General features: G+C 39.1%; 1 protein-coding gene across 6 annotated transcripts in view; it reads left to right on the top strand.

Annotated features, from left to right (window-relative positions):
* RPAP2 (RNA polymerase II associated protein 2) overlaps positions 1-18,190 on the top strand; it is a 64,980-nt gene that overhangs the window by 6,015 nt on the left and 40,775 nt on the right. For 4 of the 6 annotated variants that reach the window (XR_004001781.1, XM_030574158.1, XM_030574154.1 and 1 more), the window contains exons 4-10: positions 375-473; positions 2,100-2,165; positions 6,635-6,723; positions 12,849-12,884; positions 13,324-13,368; positions 13,857-14,799; positions 16,712-16,806. Coding sequence is in view for 5 of the 6 variants with exons in the window: in XM_030574158.1 (XP_030430018.1) it covers positions 375-473; positions 2,100-2,165; positions 6,635-6,723; positions 12,849-12,884; positions 13,324-13,368; positions 13,857-14,799; positions 16,712-16,806 (1,373 nt within the window). In the remaining variant the exon portion in view is untranslated. The remainder of the gene's footprint in view (positions 1-374; positions 474-2,099; positions 2,166-6,634; positions 6,724-12,848; positions 12,885-13,323; positions 13,369-13,856; positions 14,800-16,711; positions 16,807-18,190) is intronic. The other 2 variants (XM_030574156.1, XM_030574155.1) reach the window with 1 other exon arrangement.

Raw genomic sequence — 18,190 nt, 5'->3', positions numbered from 1 at the left:
AGCATGAAAAATGTCACTAGATTTATAATGTATACCATGTAAAAAGTGTCAGTTAAGCTATATGCACAGTGGGAATATTAGCCATTTACTGATAGAGAGGGAAACTGCGGAAATAACTTTAACACAAAGTTATCTAAGTAAAAATATAATATATTTATAATAATACTATCTATACACTTGCTCTCATCTCTTACTATGTGTACTTACCCTATTACCATTTTTAATCTTTTAACTTCTGCTTTTTAAATAGTAGTGATTTTACTAATTTTTTTTATGAACAAACTTAAGTATTCATGTACTTCTGAGTTTTGAGAGTTATGATACAGTGAATGCTTTTAAAGTAAGTCTGTTGAACTATTCTCTAATGATTTTAGGGAAATTTTATTACCCCATCTCACTATAAGGATGCTGTCGAGGAGCGTTTTATCATCAAACTCTGTGGCTATCCCTTGTGTCGAAATAGGCTAAAAAATGTAAGTTCCTTCTTAATTAATATTTTGATGTTAAGAGTTCTTGAGCCTTTCTTTATCTTTTCCATTCTCTTTGTCATTCTAATCATATGAGCAGGAATCATTCTGTGTTACTCCCAGGTGAAGGTCCTGTTGCCCTCCCCTAAAATCTCTCTAATTAAGGGGAAAGATTGAATTTGCTTATTTGGCTAAAACTACTGCATGACTGAATCCTTTGTCATCTTTGTAAACTAGCAAAGAATATTATGGATTCAACATTATGGATTCGTGATTCCAGCTGTGCAACAGGAAAAGTTTATTTCCCATCCTAGTGTTTTCTTTTCAGTGAAAGCACATATCTCTATGGGAAAAGAGGCTTATAACGTTTAAAGACAATATTTCCCCATGGATTCATTTTAGAACTGTTTGTCACTTGTCTGGATAGTATGGCTTCATAGGAGCCTCACTACTGTGTAGTTATATTGGGGGACTCAGAGCGATCTCAGAGGTATAGATCTATCTGCATAGGCGCACAGGAAGCATAAATGAGACTTCAGAGTCTGAAGTACAGTTATATAAACTGTGTTTAATGCTAGTTGCAGTATAGTAGGTAACTAGTTAAATCTGTTTAATGCTTCTATTATAAGTAGGAAAGAACACTTCCTAGATTTAAAAAGTAACATTAATGCTCTCAATCCCTTAATTTGACACTTTAAGTAAGTAAATTTCCATGGGTATTGGTATTTGGACTCTGACATCTAGATCTGCTTGTTTCTGGAGTTTAATCTCTCTATTAATGTCACATCATAATACAAAATAGGACTAGCCTCTGTTGTACAATTGAAGTCTAATGACAGTACTAACAATTTAGTAATTCCAGTATGGCAAATATAGTCAGGAGAAGAAAAAATAATCTGTGTTCTCCTTAAACTAAAGTGAAAGATCTATGTGTTACATGTTTCTAAGACTCTTATTTCCATGGGATAAAAGCACTATTTAGTATAAGATTTTCTAGATCAAATGTTAAAGGATATTGCTAATTTAATAGATTTGGGCACTGCATCTAATCATTAGTTCCAACTTATGCTTTATAACATACAAGAAAGTCTATTTGTGGGGGTCTGGGGAATGCAATTTCTGTTACATGTTTGAAATACTTCAATTAAATACTGATGACAGATGACCGGATTGTGTCATCCAATACCTTCATACAGAGTGGAGGATGCTCATGATTTAGCACTATTGTCCCCCTTCCTAGCATTCAGCAAAAGAGCTCTCTCCTGGGTCGGGCTTACATGTTAGAAGGGAGGAAATCTCTTACATAGTCCTTCCTCTGGCCCCACAGAGATTTACCCGAGCTACTATTTTAGCTGCTCCGTGGAGCCATCTCTGTATTAATCAGAAGGCGTGCCTTGTAGGACAACTTCATAGGAGCCTCACTAGTGTGGAGTTAGAGTGCGGGACTCACAGTTAGCACAGAGGCTCCATACAACAGTTACGCATGAGTAATGTTACTCTTGCAGGTAGTCCCATTGACTTACATATTCTAGTCACCTAATTTGTAACTGTAATTTTTAACTTGTAATTTAAAACAAAAGATTGATCTAAAGTTGTTATCCTGGTCTCATTGGTAAGTATATTCCTTTTTAGGTGCCAAAACAGAAGTACAGAGTTTCAACAAAAACAAACAAAGTTTATGATATTACAGAAAGAAAGGTAAGGTTTCAAGTCTTCCTCTAACATGTATCTAATTTTGTCTTAAGTCTCCTACATTTATCTTTGCAACGGCTTTCTTACCAAACCAAACCTTGTTTAATCACCAATATACATTTTCATAGATTCATAGATTCTAGGATCAGAAGGGACCAATGTGATCATCTAGTCCGACCCCCTGCATAAAGCAGGCCACAGAACCCTACCCATCCAGTTCTATAGCAAACCCCTAACCTATGCCTGAGTTATTGAAGTCTTCAAATTGTGGTTTGAAGACCTCAGGCTGCAGAGAATCCACCAGCAAGTGACCCATGCCCCACGCTGCAGGGGAAGGCAAAAAATCTCCAGGGCCTCTGCCAATCTGCCCTGGAGGAAAATTCCTTCCTGATCCCAAATGTGGCGATCAGCTAAACCCTGAGCATGTGGGCAAGACTCTCCAGCCAGCACTCAGAAAAGAATTCTCTGCAGTAACTCAGATCCCATCCCATCCAACATCCCATTACCAACCACTGGGCATACTTATCTGGCGATAATCAAAGATCAATTGCCAAAATTAGGCTCTCCCATCATACCATCCCTTCCATAAACTTATCAAGCTTAATCTTAAAGCCAGATATGTCTTTTGCCCCCACTACTCCCCTTGGAAGGCTGTTCCAGAACTTCACTCCTCTAATTGTTAGAAACCATTTTGTTATTAGCAAAATGGGTTTTACAGACCTGTAGAGTATAAAATAGATAACCACTCGGTCTCTAGATGCTACCTACCTTTTAAAGGAAAATGCTGTATTGTGCTTATATTTAAAAGGAACACAGTGCAGACAGTTGCACTCCAACAGAAAGATCTTATTTACATGTTAATTCAAATCTGACAATACTGATATGTTGCAGATACATTTGTGAGCAGGTGGCTTTCTCAGCCTCCTCCAAATCAAAGATTACATAGTTTCATAGGGTCAGAGTTCATCCCCATCATACAGCTGGATTTTTATTGACAAAGAAACTAACAGCATAGCACAAATTCCATCTTAAGCCCACCAAGAGCTTGACTACTCCTAGTGTTCTTTTTTGATTACTCAGCAACTTAGACCCTATTTCTAGGCAACTGCTCTCTTATATTAGGTACAGAGTTCATAAACTGTTTGCAATAGTGAATCCCTTGGCATTTCCCAGCAGAATCTGTGCAGAATAGCACTGCCAGCCTATTATATAGTCTAAGATTTTTCTCTCTCTTCTCTCCATACATAATGTCCATACTGGGTCAGAGCAGTGATCCATCTAGTCCTGTATCCTGTCTTCTGACCATGACCAGTGCCAGATGCATCAGAGGGAATGAATAGAACAGGGCAACTTCAAATGATCCATCCCCTGTCATCCACTCCCAGCTTCTGGCAGTTGGAGGTTTAAGGACATCTGAAGCATGGGGTTGTGTCCCTGATCATCCTACCCCTTAGCCATTGACAGTCTTATTCTCCATGCATTTATCTAATGCTTTTTTGAAGCTAGTTATAATTTTGGCCTTCACTATCCTATGGCAATGAGTTCTTCAGGTTGACTGCATTGTGTGAAGAAATTCTTCCTTTTTGTTTTAAACCTGCTGCCCATTAATTTAATTGGGTGACTCCTGGTTCTTGTGTTATATGAAGGGGTAAATAACACTTCCTTATTCACTTTCTCCACACTATTCATAATTTTATAGACCTCTGTCATATCCCCCCTTAGTTGTTTCTTTTTCTCAGATGGACAGTCCCAGTCTTTTAAGCCTTCTTCGCATAACCCTAATCATTTTTCTTACTCTTCTCTGTACCTTTTCCAGTTCTAATATATCTTTTTTTGAGATGGGGTGACCAGAACTGCATGTAGTATTAAGGGTGTGGGCATACGCTGGATATATGTAGTAGCATTATGATATTTTCTGTTTTATTGTCTATTCCTTTCCTAATTGTTCCTAACACTGTTAGCTTTTTTGACTGCTGCTTCACATTGAGTTGATGTTTTCAGAGAACTATCCATGATGATTCAAAGATCTTTCTTGAGTAGTAACAGCGTATTTAAACCCTGTAATTTTGTATGTATAATTAGGATTATGCTTTCCAATGTGCATTATTTTGCACTTATTAATATATAGTTCATCGGCCATTTTGATGTCCAGTCACCCAGGTTAGTGAGATTCCCTTTGTAACTCATTGCAGTCTGCTTTGGACTTAACTATCTTGAGTAATTTTGTATCATCTGCAAATTTAGCCACCTCACTGTTCACACTTTTTTCCGGATCATTTATGAATCTGGTGGCTGCATCTTACAGGTGTGGTCAGATGTTTGGCTGCGTGTGTGTGTTCTTTCTGCGTGCTGTACTCACCCTGGCCAGACAGCCCGTACAACAGGCTCCAGTTAAACTGCCCAATAAATCCACAGACTCAAGTCACAGTGAAGGCCTTTGTCAGGTTTATTGTTAATGAAGCACAGTCCTAATGTCTTGGATCAGTGGTTACAGGTACACTAACACATGTATGCCTGTTGCAATGGATTAGCTCAGTTAATGGTGGGACTTTCCATTATCCCCTAGGCCAGCCAAAGACACTCCCTCCGAGATAACTTATTTGTATCTGTGTATTAAAATTTATGTATTATCCCTGATGGATTTGGGTGCCACTCGTTACCGTATACATATTGGTTTGATCAAAACATCTCTATCCATCATGCTGTCATCCTGACCTTATCTTTAGGATGGGTCAGTGTGTTCTTGTTATCTTTGGGGAACGTGTTTGGTATCGAGGTGTTCTGGTACTAGGGTTGCCAGGTGTACAGTTTTCGATTGGAACGCCTGTCGAAAAAGGGACCTTGGCAGCTTCAGTCAGCACCACTGACTGGGCCATTAAAAGCCCAGTCGACGGCACAGCAGGGCTAAGGCAGGTTTCCTGCCTGCTGCAGCTCTGCTCGTCTCCCAGAAGCAGCAGCATTTCTCCCCTCTGGCTCCTACGTGTAGGGGCAGCCAGGGGACTCCGCACGCTGTACCTGCCCCCAGCACTGGCTCTAAAGCTCCCATTGGCTAGGAATTGCGGACAGGGCAGCGCGCAGAGCCACCTAGCCATGCCTCCATGTAGGAACCAGAGGGAGGACATGCCTCTGCTTCCAGGGGCTGCTTGAGATAAGCATCGTCTGGAGCCTGCACCCTTGACCACCTACCCCACCCCTGATCCCCCTCTGAACCTCAACCTCAGCCCCAGCCTGGAGCACCCTCCTACACCCTCATCCCCAGCCCCACCCCAGAGCCTGCACCTCCTGCTGGAGCCCTCACCCCCTCCCGCAACCCAACCTCCTGAGCCAGCCCAGTGAAAATGAATTAGTAAGGGTGGGGAGAGCGAGCGTCGGGGCGTGGAGGTGGAATGAGGGAGGGCAGGGCCTTGGAGGAGGAGCAGGGCAAGGATGTTCGGTTTTGTGTGAGTAGAAAGTTGGCAACCCTATTTGGTACCATCTTTCTGGAATGTGTTTGCTTATATATTTTTATGCCTAACACTACATTAGGAATGTATGTTTTTGCAATATCAGCCATGTTCTTGCCAGATTCTGTGAGCAGGGGCTGCCTCTTGCTCACAATTTAACTTTGCTTTATATTAGCAAGTTTTAACCATTACTTTAGCTCAGGCCTTTGATACAAGGGCTTATATTTCGGGCCTTCTTCCTACTACAACAGGAAGCACTAACCACCTTTTCTAACCAGGTCCATTCACTGCTTAAACTGTTCTTCCATCTACCTTTTAAAATCTTTAGTATTTTATTTAATTCATCAATCTTATACCTTTATGGGGATGGGGAAGTGTTGTGGTGCAGAGGAAAATAAAGTGGCAGGAGTTGCAGGTATAATTTTATATTCTGCATTCTTTGAACTTCATGTTTTGAGATACAGATCAGAGGATGAGATCCACAAATCCAGCATTTGTTCTTCCCAGAGTTGTGAATTGTCAGTTCTCTTTTAGATAGCATTCCTTTTACTTCTGTAAAGAATGCTCAATTTAGTCTAACATCGATGGCTAATTGCTCATTCAAAGTTCAACACTCGCAAGATTACAAATAAAAAAGCCACTTTTGCATGGGAATTGTACTGCCTGTCTGTAAACTGTGCAGTATGCTCTTGGAGGCAAGGATCATGCTTTCCTCTATGTTTTGTAGAGGTCTGACTTCTCTGTTTGTGTATTGTCAAGGACAATGTTGGTGCTTAATATGTTAAAAAAAAAAAAAGTGCAAGGAGAAGACCTATAAAGTTGCAAGGGCTTGGTTGCGGGAGCATGTTTTTGTTTTGATATTTTTTGCATGATGGATAATTTGGCAAGGCACTTGTTTTAGTTTGGTAGAAGCCTTTACTTGGTGATAGGCTCTTTAAACGTGTGAATTCTGCCATCTACGTTCTTAATAATGTAAATGAAGATTATCCATTTATACCAATATAAAGATACTTTAATATCATATTTTTCCAGTGTTTTTGCAGCAATTTTTGTTACAGAGCATCTAAATATTTTGAAGCTCAGATTCCCAAAAGTCCAGTGTGGATGCGAGAAGAAGAGAGGTAATTTGTTCACTTGTTCTTTTTGTTCTATTTGAGTTCAGGTACAGTACAACTAAGTGTGAGACAATAATAAATGATTATACTGAAACTGAAGAAAATCTAAAACTATAAAAGGCTAATGAGGTGTGTGCTATAAAAGTTGTATATGTAATCAAGATGGTAATTTTACCGTATTGACATGACTGGCAATATAAATGCCAGTTAACAAAATTGTTCAGGATCTGCTCTGGAGAAGTCTTGAGAAACGACTATTCCTATTAACTTCAAAAAGTCCTTCTTAAGATTGGAATAGGCATTTTTATAAAATATACTAAGGATAGGATTAATTCATTTTATCCTATTTCAAGAGTTGTTCTAATCTTAACATAGCACTGACACTGGATTTGAAAAATGTGCATCAGAAAACAATATAAAACTACAACAAATAGCGGTACTACATCTTAGGCAAAATCCTAGTTTCACATTCTTTTAAGCAATAGATATGGGGAAAAAGGCAACATGCATTTTGGAAGGGTGTAATTTTTTCATTTCTCTTGGTAAATTGTCTGCTTGGGTAAGTAGGGAAATAAGTACTTGAAATTAACCAACCAAACCACTGGATGTCACCATTTCACAGTACAAATACCTGCCTGGAGAAAGGTCACGTTTATTTAACTTACTTCAAAAATATTCTCTGACAGAGTGGTTTCCAGAATCTCCTGTATTTAGCTCTAGTTCTAAATGGGGAAAAAAGCTAAAACTAAATTTTGAGACTGACCAGGTTTGCTAAAAATTGCCTAGACTGTAAGCTCCTTAGCACTGGGGCTGTCTCTCATTACTAGCACTCTGTTGATGTTATATAAAAATAATTAGATGTAAACATGCAAAGACTCTCTGAAATCCTTTCAAGAGCAAAGAATAAAGTATCTCATTGAAAACCTGCAAATGGAGAATTTTGTGTAATACTGCAATATAAATAATAAATCATATTTTTGACATGTTTTATTGTCATCTTGAGATTTCAGACTTAAAACATTGAGATGAATGGGACAGTTCATATCCATCAGAGGTATTGTTTCAGGCTGTCTGTGGACTGAAGACAGCACTGCATTGGTTTTCATGTGGTTCATGTTTAGAAGGTTTCCTTGCAGCCATAGGAGCTAGAAACAATTTTAAAAATAAATATCCAAAGCAGTGGTTGTCAGCCTGGGGTTTGTGTACCCCTGGGGGTACGCAGAGGTCTTCCGGGGGTACGTTAACTCATCTAGACATTTACCTAGTTTTACAACAGGCTACATAAAAAGCACTAGTGAAGTCAGTACAAATTAAACTTTCATACAGACAGTGACTTGTTTATACTGCTCTATATACTATACACTGAAATGTAAGTATATTTATATTCCAGTTGATTTATTTTATAGTTGTATGGTAAAAATGAGAAAGTAAACAATTTTTCAGTACTAGTGTGCTGTGACACTTTTGTATTTTTATGTCTGACTTCGTAAGCAAGTAGTTTTTAAGTGAGGTGAAACTTTGGGATTCACAAGACAAATCAGACTAACTTCTGAAAGGGGTACAGTAGTCTGGAAAGCTAGAGAGCCACTCTCATAGAGCACTGTTGGTGCTGCAAACGAATGAAAAAGCAAGCTAATTTTAAGTCCCAATAGACACATTTTGGGAGGGAGGAGATCCATCGGACACTTCTTAAATGGGCAGAAATTGTCAGGGTGTCTTTCTAAAAGCAATATTAAATTTTCCTTTTGGTTTATAACAGAAATGTATTTCTGAATATACTGGATATATTGACTGCTAAACTTTATTTTAAATCAGCAGTGGGTTAGAATTAGGACTATTGATTAATCGCAGTTAACTAAAAAAAAATTAATGATGATTTAAAAAATTAATCGCAATTAATTGCACTATTAAATAATAGAATACCAACTGAAATTTATGAAATATTTTGGATGTTTTTCTACATTTTCACGTATATCTATTTCAATTACAACACAGAATACAAAGTGTACAGTGCTCACTTTATATTATTTTTTATTACAAATATTTGCACTGTAAAAATAAGAGAGAGTATTTTTCAATTCATCTCATACAAATACTGTAGTGCAGTCTCTTTATCATGAAAGTGAAACTTAAAAATGTAGGGGTTTTTTGTTACATAACTGCACTCAAAAACAAAACAGTGTAAAACTTAAGAGCCTGCAAGTCCACTCAGTCCTACTTCTTGTTCAGCCAGTCAGTAAGGGTGCGTCTACACTACGGGATTAGTCCGATTTTACATAAACCTGTTTTGTAAAACAGATTGTATAAAGTCGAGTGCACACGGCCACACTAAGCACATTAATTCGGCAGTGTGCATCCATGGTCCCAGGCTAGCGTCAATTTCCGGAGCGTTGCACTGTGGGTAGCTATTCCGTAGCTATCCCATAGTTCCCGCAGTCTCCCCTGCCCCTTGGAATTCTGGGTTGAGATCCCAGTGCCTGATGGGGCAAAAATCATTGTCGTGGGTGGTTCTGGGTAAATGTCGTCACTCATTCCTCCGGGAAAACAAAGGCAGACAATCATTTCGCGCCCTTTTCCCCTGGATTGCCCTGGCAGACGCCGTAGCACGGCAACCATGGAGCCCTTTCAGCTTTTTTTTTTACTGTCACCGTATATGTACTGGATGCCGCTGAGAGAGTCGTTACTGTAGCTCTACACAGCAGCATTCATTTGCTTTTGCATGATAGCAGAGACGGTTATCAGTCGTTCTGTACCATCTATTGCCATTGTAAGTTGGCAGTAAGACGACGGTTATCTGTCGTTCTGTACTGTCTGCTGCTATCATGAGTGCCCCTGGCTGAGGTTGGCCGGGGGCGCAAAGCCAAAAATGGGAATGACTCCCCGAGTCAATTCCTCCTTTATGGTATCTAAAAATAGTCAGTCCTGCCTAGAATATGGGGCAAGTGTACTAGAGAAGCAGTGTATCAGAGAGCACAGCTGCTCCATGTCAGATCCCGCAGAAATGACGAGCTGCATGCCATTCACGGGGGTTGCCCCTGCAACAACCCCATCCGTTGCTTCCCTCCTCCCCAACCTTCCTGGGCAATTGTGGCAGTGTATCCCCCATTTGTGTCATGAAATTATAAAGAATGCAGGAATAACAAACAGTGACTTGTTATAGTGAGATAAAATGAGGGGGAAGCAGCCTCCTGCTGCTATGACAGTCCAAGCAGAACATTAAGCGGTGCGGGGGAGAGGAGCTCAGCATCCCGCTGCTATGATAGTCAAGGCAGTACAGAATCTTTTCTTTACACATGAAAGGGAGGGGGCTGATGGAGCTCAGCCCCCAGTTGTTATGATGAGGACGGTTACCAGCCGTTCTGTACCATCTACTGGGAATGACTGGGAATCATTCCTATTTTTACCCAGGCGCCCCCGGCCAGACTCACCTGAAGCCAGCCAGGAGCACTAACGGGCTGATGACAAGGATGGCTAGCAGTCCTACTGCACCATCTGCCACTGGGGAGGGGAGAGGAGCGGATACTGCTCTTCACTGCCGCAGCATCACATCTACCAGCAGCATTCAGTAGACATAGGGTGACATTGAAAGAAGTCAAGAAACGATTTCTTTCCCTTTTCTTTCACATCGGGGGGGAGGGAGTAAATTGTCAAGCTATACCCTGAACCATGCCGGACAATGTGTTTGAACCTACAGGCATTGGGAGCTCAGCCAAGAATGTAAATATTTTTCAGAGACAGCTGTGGACTGTGCGATAGCAGGAGTCCTCAGTACCCCCTCCCTCCCTCCATGAGCGTCCATTTGATTCTTTGGCTTTCCGTTACGCTTATCACGCAGCACTGTGTAGCCTGGAGATTTTTTTCAAACGCTTTGGCATTTCGTCTTCTGTAACGGAGCTCTGATAGAACAGATTTGTCTCCCCATACAGCAATCAGATCCAGTATCTCCTGTACGGTCCATGCTGGAGCTCTTTTTGGATTTGGGACTGCATCGCCACCCATGCTGACCAGAGCTCCACTCTGGGCAAACAGGAAACATAATTCAAAATTTCGCGGGGCTTTTCCTGTTTACCTGGCCACTGCATCCGAGTTGAGATTGCTGTCCAGAGCGGTCACAGTGGTGCACTGTGGGATACCGCCCGGAGGCCAATACCGTCGATTTGCGGCCACACTAATCCTAATCCGATATGGTAATACCGATTTTAGCGCTACTCCTCTCGGGGAGGAGTACAGAAACCAATTTAAAGAGCCCTTTATATCGATATAAAGGGCCTCGTAGTGTGGATGGGTGTACCGTTAAATCGATTTAATGCTGCTAAAATCGGTTTAAACGCGTAGTGTAGACCAGGCCTAAGATAAATAAGTTTGTTTACATTTATGGGAAATAATGCTGCCCACTTCTTAATTACAATGTCACCTGAAAGTGAGAACAGGCATTCATATGGCACTATTGTAGCTGAAGTCACAAGATATTTATGTGCCAGATGCACTATAGGTTCATATGCCTCTTCATGCTTCAGCCATAGTTCCAGAGGACATGCTTCCATGCTGATGACGCTTGTTTAAAAAAAAAATTCATTAATTAAATTTGTGACTGAACTCCTTGTGAGAGAATTGTGTCTCTCCTGCTCTGTTTTACCCGCATTCTGCTATATATTTCATTTTATAGCAGTCTCAGGTAATGACCCAGCACATGTTGTTCATTTTAAGAACACTTTAACTGCAAATTGGACAAAATGCAAAGAAGATACAAATGTGAAATTGGTAAAGATAGCTACAGCACCTGACCTAAGATTTAAGAATATGAAGTGCCTTCTAAAATCTGAGAGGGACGACGTATGGAGGATGCTTTCAGAAGTCTTAAAAGAGCAACATTCTGATGCAGAAACTACAGAACCCAAACTACCAAAAAAGAAAATCAACCTTCTGCTGATGGCCTCTCACTCATGATGATGAACATGAACATGCATTGGTCTACACTGCTTTGGATGGTTATTAAGCAGAACCTGTCATCACCATGGATGCACGTCCCCTGGAATGGTGGTTGAAGCATGAAGGAACATATGAATCTTTAGTGCATCCAGCACGTAAATATCTTGTGACACTAGCTACAATAGTGCCATGCAAACGCCTGTTCCCACTTTCAGGTGACATTGCAATTAAGAAGCATGCAGCATTATCTTCTGCATATGTAAGAAAACATGTTTGTCTGAATGATTGGCTGAACCAGAAGTAGAACTGAGTGGACTTGTAAGCTCTAAAGTTTTACATTTATTTTATTTTTGAATGCAGGGGTTTTTGTACATAATTGTACATTTGTAAGTTCAACTTTCATGATAAAGAGATTGTACTACAGTACTTGTATCAGGTGAATTGAAAAATACACATCTACCTCGATGTAACGCTGTCCTTGGGAGCCAAAAAATCTTACCGTGTTATAGGTGAAACCGTGTTATATTGAACTTGCTTTGATCCACTGGAGTGCGCAGCCCCCCCCGGAGCACTGCTTTACCATGTTATATCCAAATTCGTGTTATATCGGGTGACGTTATATCAAGGTAGCAGTGTACTATTTCTTTTGTTTTTTACGATGCAAATATTTGGAATAAAAAATAAAGTGAGCACTGTACACTTTGTATTCTGTGTTGTAATTGAAATCAATATATTTGAAAATGTAGAAAACATTCAAAAATATTTAAATAGTATTCTATTATTGTTTAACAGTGTGATTAATCACGATTAATTTTTTTAATCGCTTAACAGTCCTAGTTAGAATACACGATGGTTTAAAAATGAGTTTTGGTATCGTATGATAAAAACTTCCCCTAATCATGATTGTGGAAATCCTATTCAAAGTTGCAGGAACCTACCATAAGCAAACACTTACATGAGTAAAGTTGCTTGTGTGTGTACGTAGCCCTCTTTGAGTTCTATGGGAAGAATAAAGTTAGTTACCCCACTTAAATGTTTGCAGGGATCAGCCCTAATGCTGTATATAAAAGCTCCAGTTGTTCATTTTTCAGTATCAGTCGGTGGGAAACTGTTCGAAAAAGATGTTTCAAAAATATCTGTTACTGTGTCACCTTTTGAAATTCCTTTTTATTAAATCCTTAATCTTTTTTTCTTTTTGGCAGACCACCAGATATAGAACTGCTGAAGGAGGGGCAAAGGTACAGCTGAATCAATTATTCTTGCATTTAACGTATTCAGAGTTGGAAAGGGAAGTCTTTGATTTCCTGTTTTGCTGCAATATATAATGTACCATTATTGCAGACCACACAAAGAATATTTGCCTTGTTTAGCTTTTCCTTTGTGATACTAAAAAGAGTATTTGATCTGTATGATTTAGTGTACAGCTGCTCGTAGCCTGTAACTCTTAATTGAAGCTGTTGAAACCTGACACAAACGTAATGTTTGTACTCTGCATATTTTGTACCATCGATTCTTTATAAACTAAATGGTACCAATTATATGTGTTGAAAGCTTCTGTGAGTCTTAATATAAAACATTTATATCTGAAAAATATAAATCCTACCACTCTTTGTTTGCTTCCACCTCTTTGTCAGTTCTGTAAATTGTGATTTTTTTTTTTCATGTTTTCCTCCACAGCATTTGGCCATTAGGGGGCAAACTCACATATTCCTGCAGAAACAAGTAATCTACCATCCCCTTGTTCTTAATCAGCATACTGTATTTTATTCATATAATGGAAAAATGTGGCTTAAAATGCCTGTGTTCACTCTAGAATTTTAAGGTGCTAAAATTTGGCAGCATAAGTCTGACCTTATGCTCTTTTTTCTTCTAAATTTTGTCAAAGCAAATATATTTTGTTTTTTCTTTTCCTCCCTACCCTTCATTTGCAACATAAGATGTCTGCTGTATAGTATCTGCAGTAGTCATCTTGATTACTAAACACTAAAACTCCTTTACATTTGAAATTTTTTTCTTAGAAAACAAATCTTATTTAGATCTCTTAGTAAGGGTCTAATTCTTAACGTTAAATAAAATAATACACCGTTGCTAGAACAAAATTATTTGTTCATTCTTAAAAAAGATGCTATTCAAAATCATCTAGTTTGCAAATGCTATTATAACTGAAGTCTATGATGTGTTTTAATGATAGTCTATTTCTTCTGTTACAGTGGCCGGTCTGGGGAAGAAGTAAAACTACATGATGAAGTCATTAAAGTCTCAGATATTGAAAATCCTAAGACATCAGCAAGCCAGTGTGACTCTGGTTCCCATAGCATATACAGTGACAGCAGCAGTGATACTGAACAAGAATTTGTTTCCTCTATTCTACCAGAAAATCGATCAAATGCAACCAGTCTGGTGCAACCATTGCACAAAAAAAGTATACTCAAAAAGAAGCCTGTTCAAAATATAAACTCCACGCATAGAGATGGAGATCATAGAGTGATAAATGTCACCGAACAATTGAGTGAGTGCAGATTAGATATCCAGGAAAAAAAGAGTTCTTGTTCTGTTACTGACATTTCTTCAGACACTATTGTATTGGAAAACTTAAAAAATCCAGAAAACTATGAAAGTAGGTGTAATGGTTCACAAGTAGTTTTGCTAGGTGTGAGCAAAAAGGGGGCAGAACAACTCAAAAAAATACTTGCTAAATCAAAGCAGCATATCAAACCTGAAATGAGTGCACCACTTGATTCCCATACTGCTACACATAATGTGTTAGATGTGCTTAAGCAGACATTTATTGAATGGAGGACTGAAGAAACTTACAAGTTTCTCTGTGGTTCCAGCTATGCTACTGTACACTTACCAGAACACACATCCGCTGTCAACTGTGAGAAAGAAGAACTTGATGAGGATGACTTAGAAACAGCAGATGACCTTAATGACACTGCTGCTGCTACAAGGGAATCTAAAAACAGTTTGAACCAGTCTTTGCCTTTTGGGGGCACAGGTGCAACAGTTAAACCTTTGCCTAGCTATGAAAAACTAAAGGAAGAAACAGAACTATTAGGACTAAGAGTAAAGGAATTCTATAAAGGAAAATGCCTCTTGTCTGAAGAAGCAACAACACAGGCGGAAGGAGAGGAGCATCCTAGCAGTGTTAAAGTAAGAATCCTGAAAAACTGGACTGTTCAGTTCTGTATGTTTATACAGTGCTTAAGTCAATGGGGCACTGACCTATATGGCCTCTAGATGTTACCACAATATAAATGTTGATAATAATCTAATAGTAAAATTTTAGCATTGACACCTGTGTGTCACTCTGAAGCTAGAATGTCTGAGTCCATGTGATTAGAGAGACAAGCTGGGTGAAGTAATATCTTTTATTGGACCAACTTCTGTTGGTGAGAGAGAGAAGCTTTTAGCCAAACAGAGCTCTTCTTCAGGTCTGGGAAAGGTACTTCAAGCGTCAGAATTAATTCCAAGGCGGAACAGATTGTTTGGCATAAGTAGTTAGCACATATTCTAATCTGAAGGATCATTCAAGGTAGAGTGGCCCATTAAAACCTCTGCAGTCCTAGGACAAAAAGCAGGGGTTAGTGTATTACAGATTGTTGTAATAAGCCATAAATCCAGTGTTTCTGTTGAATCCATTTTTTTTTAGTGTCTAGCAGAGTTATGAATTTAACCTCCCAGGCTCGTCAGTGTGAAGCAATGGAAACAGTTACAAGCATGGCTGAGAGCTCTTTTTCTCTAGAATATCACCAGTTTCAGTCATCACTGGGATTTGCAGTCTGTTCCTATATGTACTGGTAAATGGAGGCACATGACTGTACAACTTACACCTGTGCGACAGAACGGGCTTTCAGCTAGTAATAACAATAATTAAGGATGGCCAGCTCCTGAGCAATTACCTAGGTTTTGACTAGCTAAAATAATGAATTCTCAACAGCTTCTTGTTAAGTTACAGAATGTCATGGACTAATCAGCTGTTTAAGTGTGCTTTAACCTTGTACAAAGCACAGAAAGGAAGCACTGCTAAACTGAGCTAATGTAAGAACGTTAAAGGTTAAATTAATTCTATCTGGCCATTGTGCAGATGCATAGAGGGAAGAAAGGATGGAAGGAGTATTTTCCTCCATCCTGCCTCTGTGGCCTCTGCACAAGGACCAAACACAACCAACATCCCTGTTCTCAAGAATACTGGAGCAAATGCTTCCCTCAGAATTGCAGAGACTTCCCAGTCTTTCAGATTTCAAATATTGCAAGGAAACATATAGCTTTGGGAACTTTTTCACTTTCTAGGCATTAAATCATCATGTCTCGGAGCTTTGCATCTCTTCCTGTCTGTCTTCTGGTAGGAGGATTTATAGACACAAAGAGATGCAAAACTGTATGAGGTTTCACATCTTCCAAGTCGAGTAGGCCAGCTCTGAACATCCAATTCCTTTTGTCTCCATCATATGGAGACAGTACTCTGGGCTGACTAGACTAGGTTACACATTTTGTGTTGGTGTATGTAGTTCTGGGTTTCTTTAAGTTTTAGGAAGTTTTCAATATGAGAAGGAGTAATTTTGCAAAAGCTTATTTTTATTAAATAAAGTAACTGTAGTGTGCTTACATAAGATTCCCCCTGAAAAGTTGTCATTAGTTTTATGACACCCTCCGTAATGGCTTCTGAAGAAAGGAAAAAAATAGTTTTGTAATATAGGTAGGCCTGGCTTGACATGGGAATCTCAACAAGTAAGCAAATTGTAATTAAGGCCCAATTTAAATAACAGTTCAGTCCTTCAGGAGCTCATGCAGTTCCTAACCACTCCTGTCAACTACAACTTCCACTACTCTGAAGCCAGATCATTATTTCTAAAATCTAGCCTTTAGGTTTTGAGTATTCTTTCCTTTCATGTATGTAAATACTTATTGCACTTGTGCCATTTTTTTCTGCTCAGAAACAGTAAAATTTAACAATCAATAATTGGCCACAATATTGCTTTGATATATTGACTGACTTTAAAAAATTGACTTTAAAATTGAAATGTCTACCGTGTTTTCATTATGTTTTTGTATTGTAATGTAGGATGATCAGCAGGGTGATCCCATCCTCCCGCTTGTAGATTCTCATGCCCAAATGCAGATTCGAAAGCAGATAGTACTTGAAAAATTGAGAAAAGTGTAAGTATCCCTTCTTTCTCTTTGAGTACTTATGACTAAATTAAGTCTCCAGCCCAAATTAGCTCAGAATGTGGCTGCCCACTCATTAATCAGTGCCACATATATTGAGCACATTATACAAGTGCTCTGCGATGTCCATTTGCTGCCTATTAAATTCCATCCAGAAATTAAAATATAAGATAAAACCATAAATTTGTTAATGAGCTGGGATTTAGTTGCTTGAGGTATTGTCTCTTTGTGTGTGATACAGCTGTGGTTTTTCTTAGTGGGCATGCTCAATCTGACAACCTCCTGGGTCACAAAGCAAGAGCCTGCTGGCAAGGCATCTTACAAAAGGAACTTGCCCCTTTCTTAGGTGTGTCAGAGCCCATGGTTGATAAGCTTCTGCTCATGTTGTAAAGCTCATTATCCTCCCTTCGCATGGGGGGAGTGGGGTTTTCACAGGCTTGTGGGAGTTGTTGGTGTTTATAACTGTGGAATACGTTCCAGTGCACTTTATGTATTTTGTGGATTTTAATGTTTGCTATTGCAAATATGCATGGAGCTTAAATAAGGGATAAGTGCTTTCAAGAAGTCAAAATGATCTTGTTGTCTAGATGGAAAACTAACTTCTTTTCCTTATTTAAAAGAGTTTTCTGATAGACTTAAAAATATGAAGTATTGCTAAAAACGTTAACACACTAACTTTTAAAGCTGAACTGGAAAATTTGCTCAATTATAAATGACACTGTTTGAGGCAGGAAAAGTAGCGCTATGTCTTGTACGGTATCAAGCATATTGTCACTAAACAGATATGGCCACATCTACACAGAAGAAAGCATAGTTTTGAAAACTGTTACATAGTTCCAGCAAAGTTCTCACTGAATCAGTTTCTTATATAGATGGCTGATGTGATGAGGCTCATGTGATTTTTTTTTTCTTTCCCCTGCTTTGTCCCAGCCTCCGCTGGCTGTAGACAGACAAACTACATTAAAGCCTGTCTAAACTGAATTTTAAAAGTTTCCGAACACTATTCCCTTCTCATCGTAGATAGGGCTTTTGTGCACTAAAGAAAAAAGCATACTGCAGTTCAAGGTCCTATATACATTGGCACTAAAAATGGCTAAACCAGCAAGGTTTAAAACCATATAAAATTGTCTCCTACTAACCCACTTTGCCTAAGCAGTGCAGAAAAGAAACAATTTAAGGACCATGAATAACAACTTAGTCTAAAACATTATTTTTTTTAAATGGCTATGGCTTGTCTGTGTTGCCTAGGCTACCTTGGCATGAGCGCCTCCCCCAAACCCCTTTAAAAAAAAAAAAAAAGTTCCATTAGCATTTCTTATCAGAACTGCATTGTAACAAAATTGATGATTATTAATCAGAGATCCTAAGAAAACTT

The sequence above is a fragment of the Gopherus evgoodei genome, chromosome 8 (genome assembly GCF_007399415.2).
Source record: "Gopherus evgoodei ecotype Sinaloan lineage chromosome 8, rGopEvg1_v1.p, whole genome shotgun sequence".
Lineage (NCBI taxonomy): Eukaryota > Metazoa > Chordata > Testudines > Testudinidae > Gopherus > Gopherus evgoodei.
This window is presented reverse-complemented; position numbering and strand designations above follow the sequence as displayed.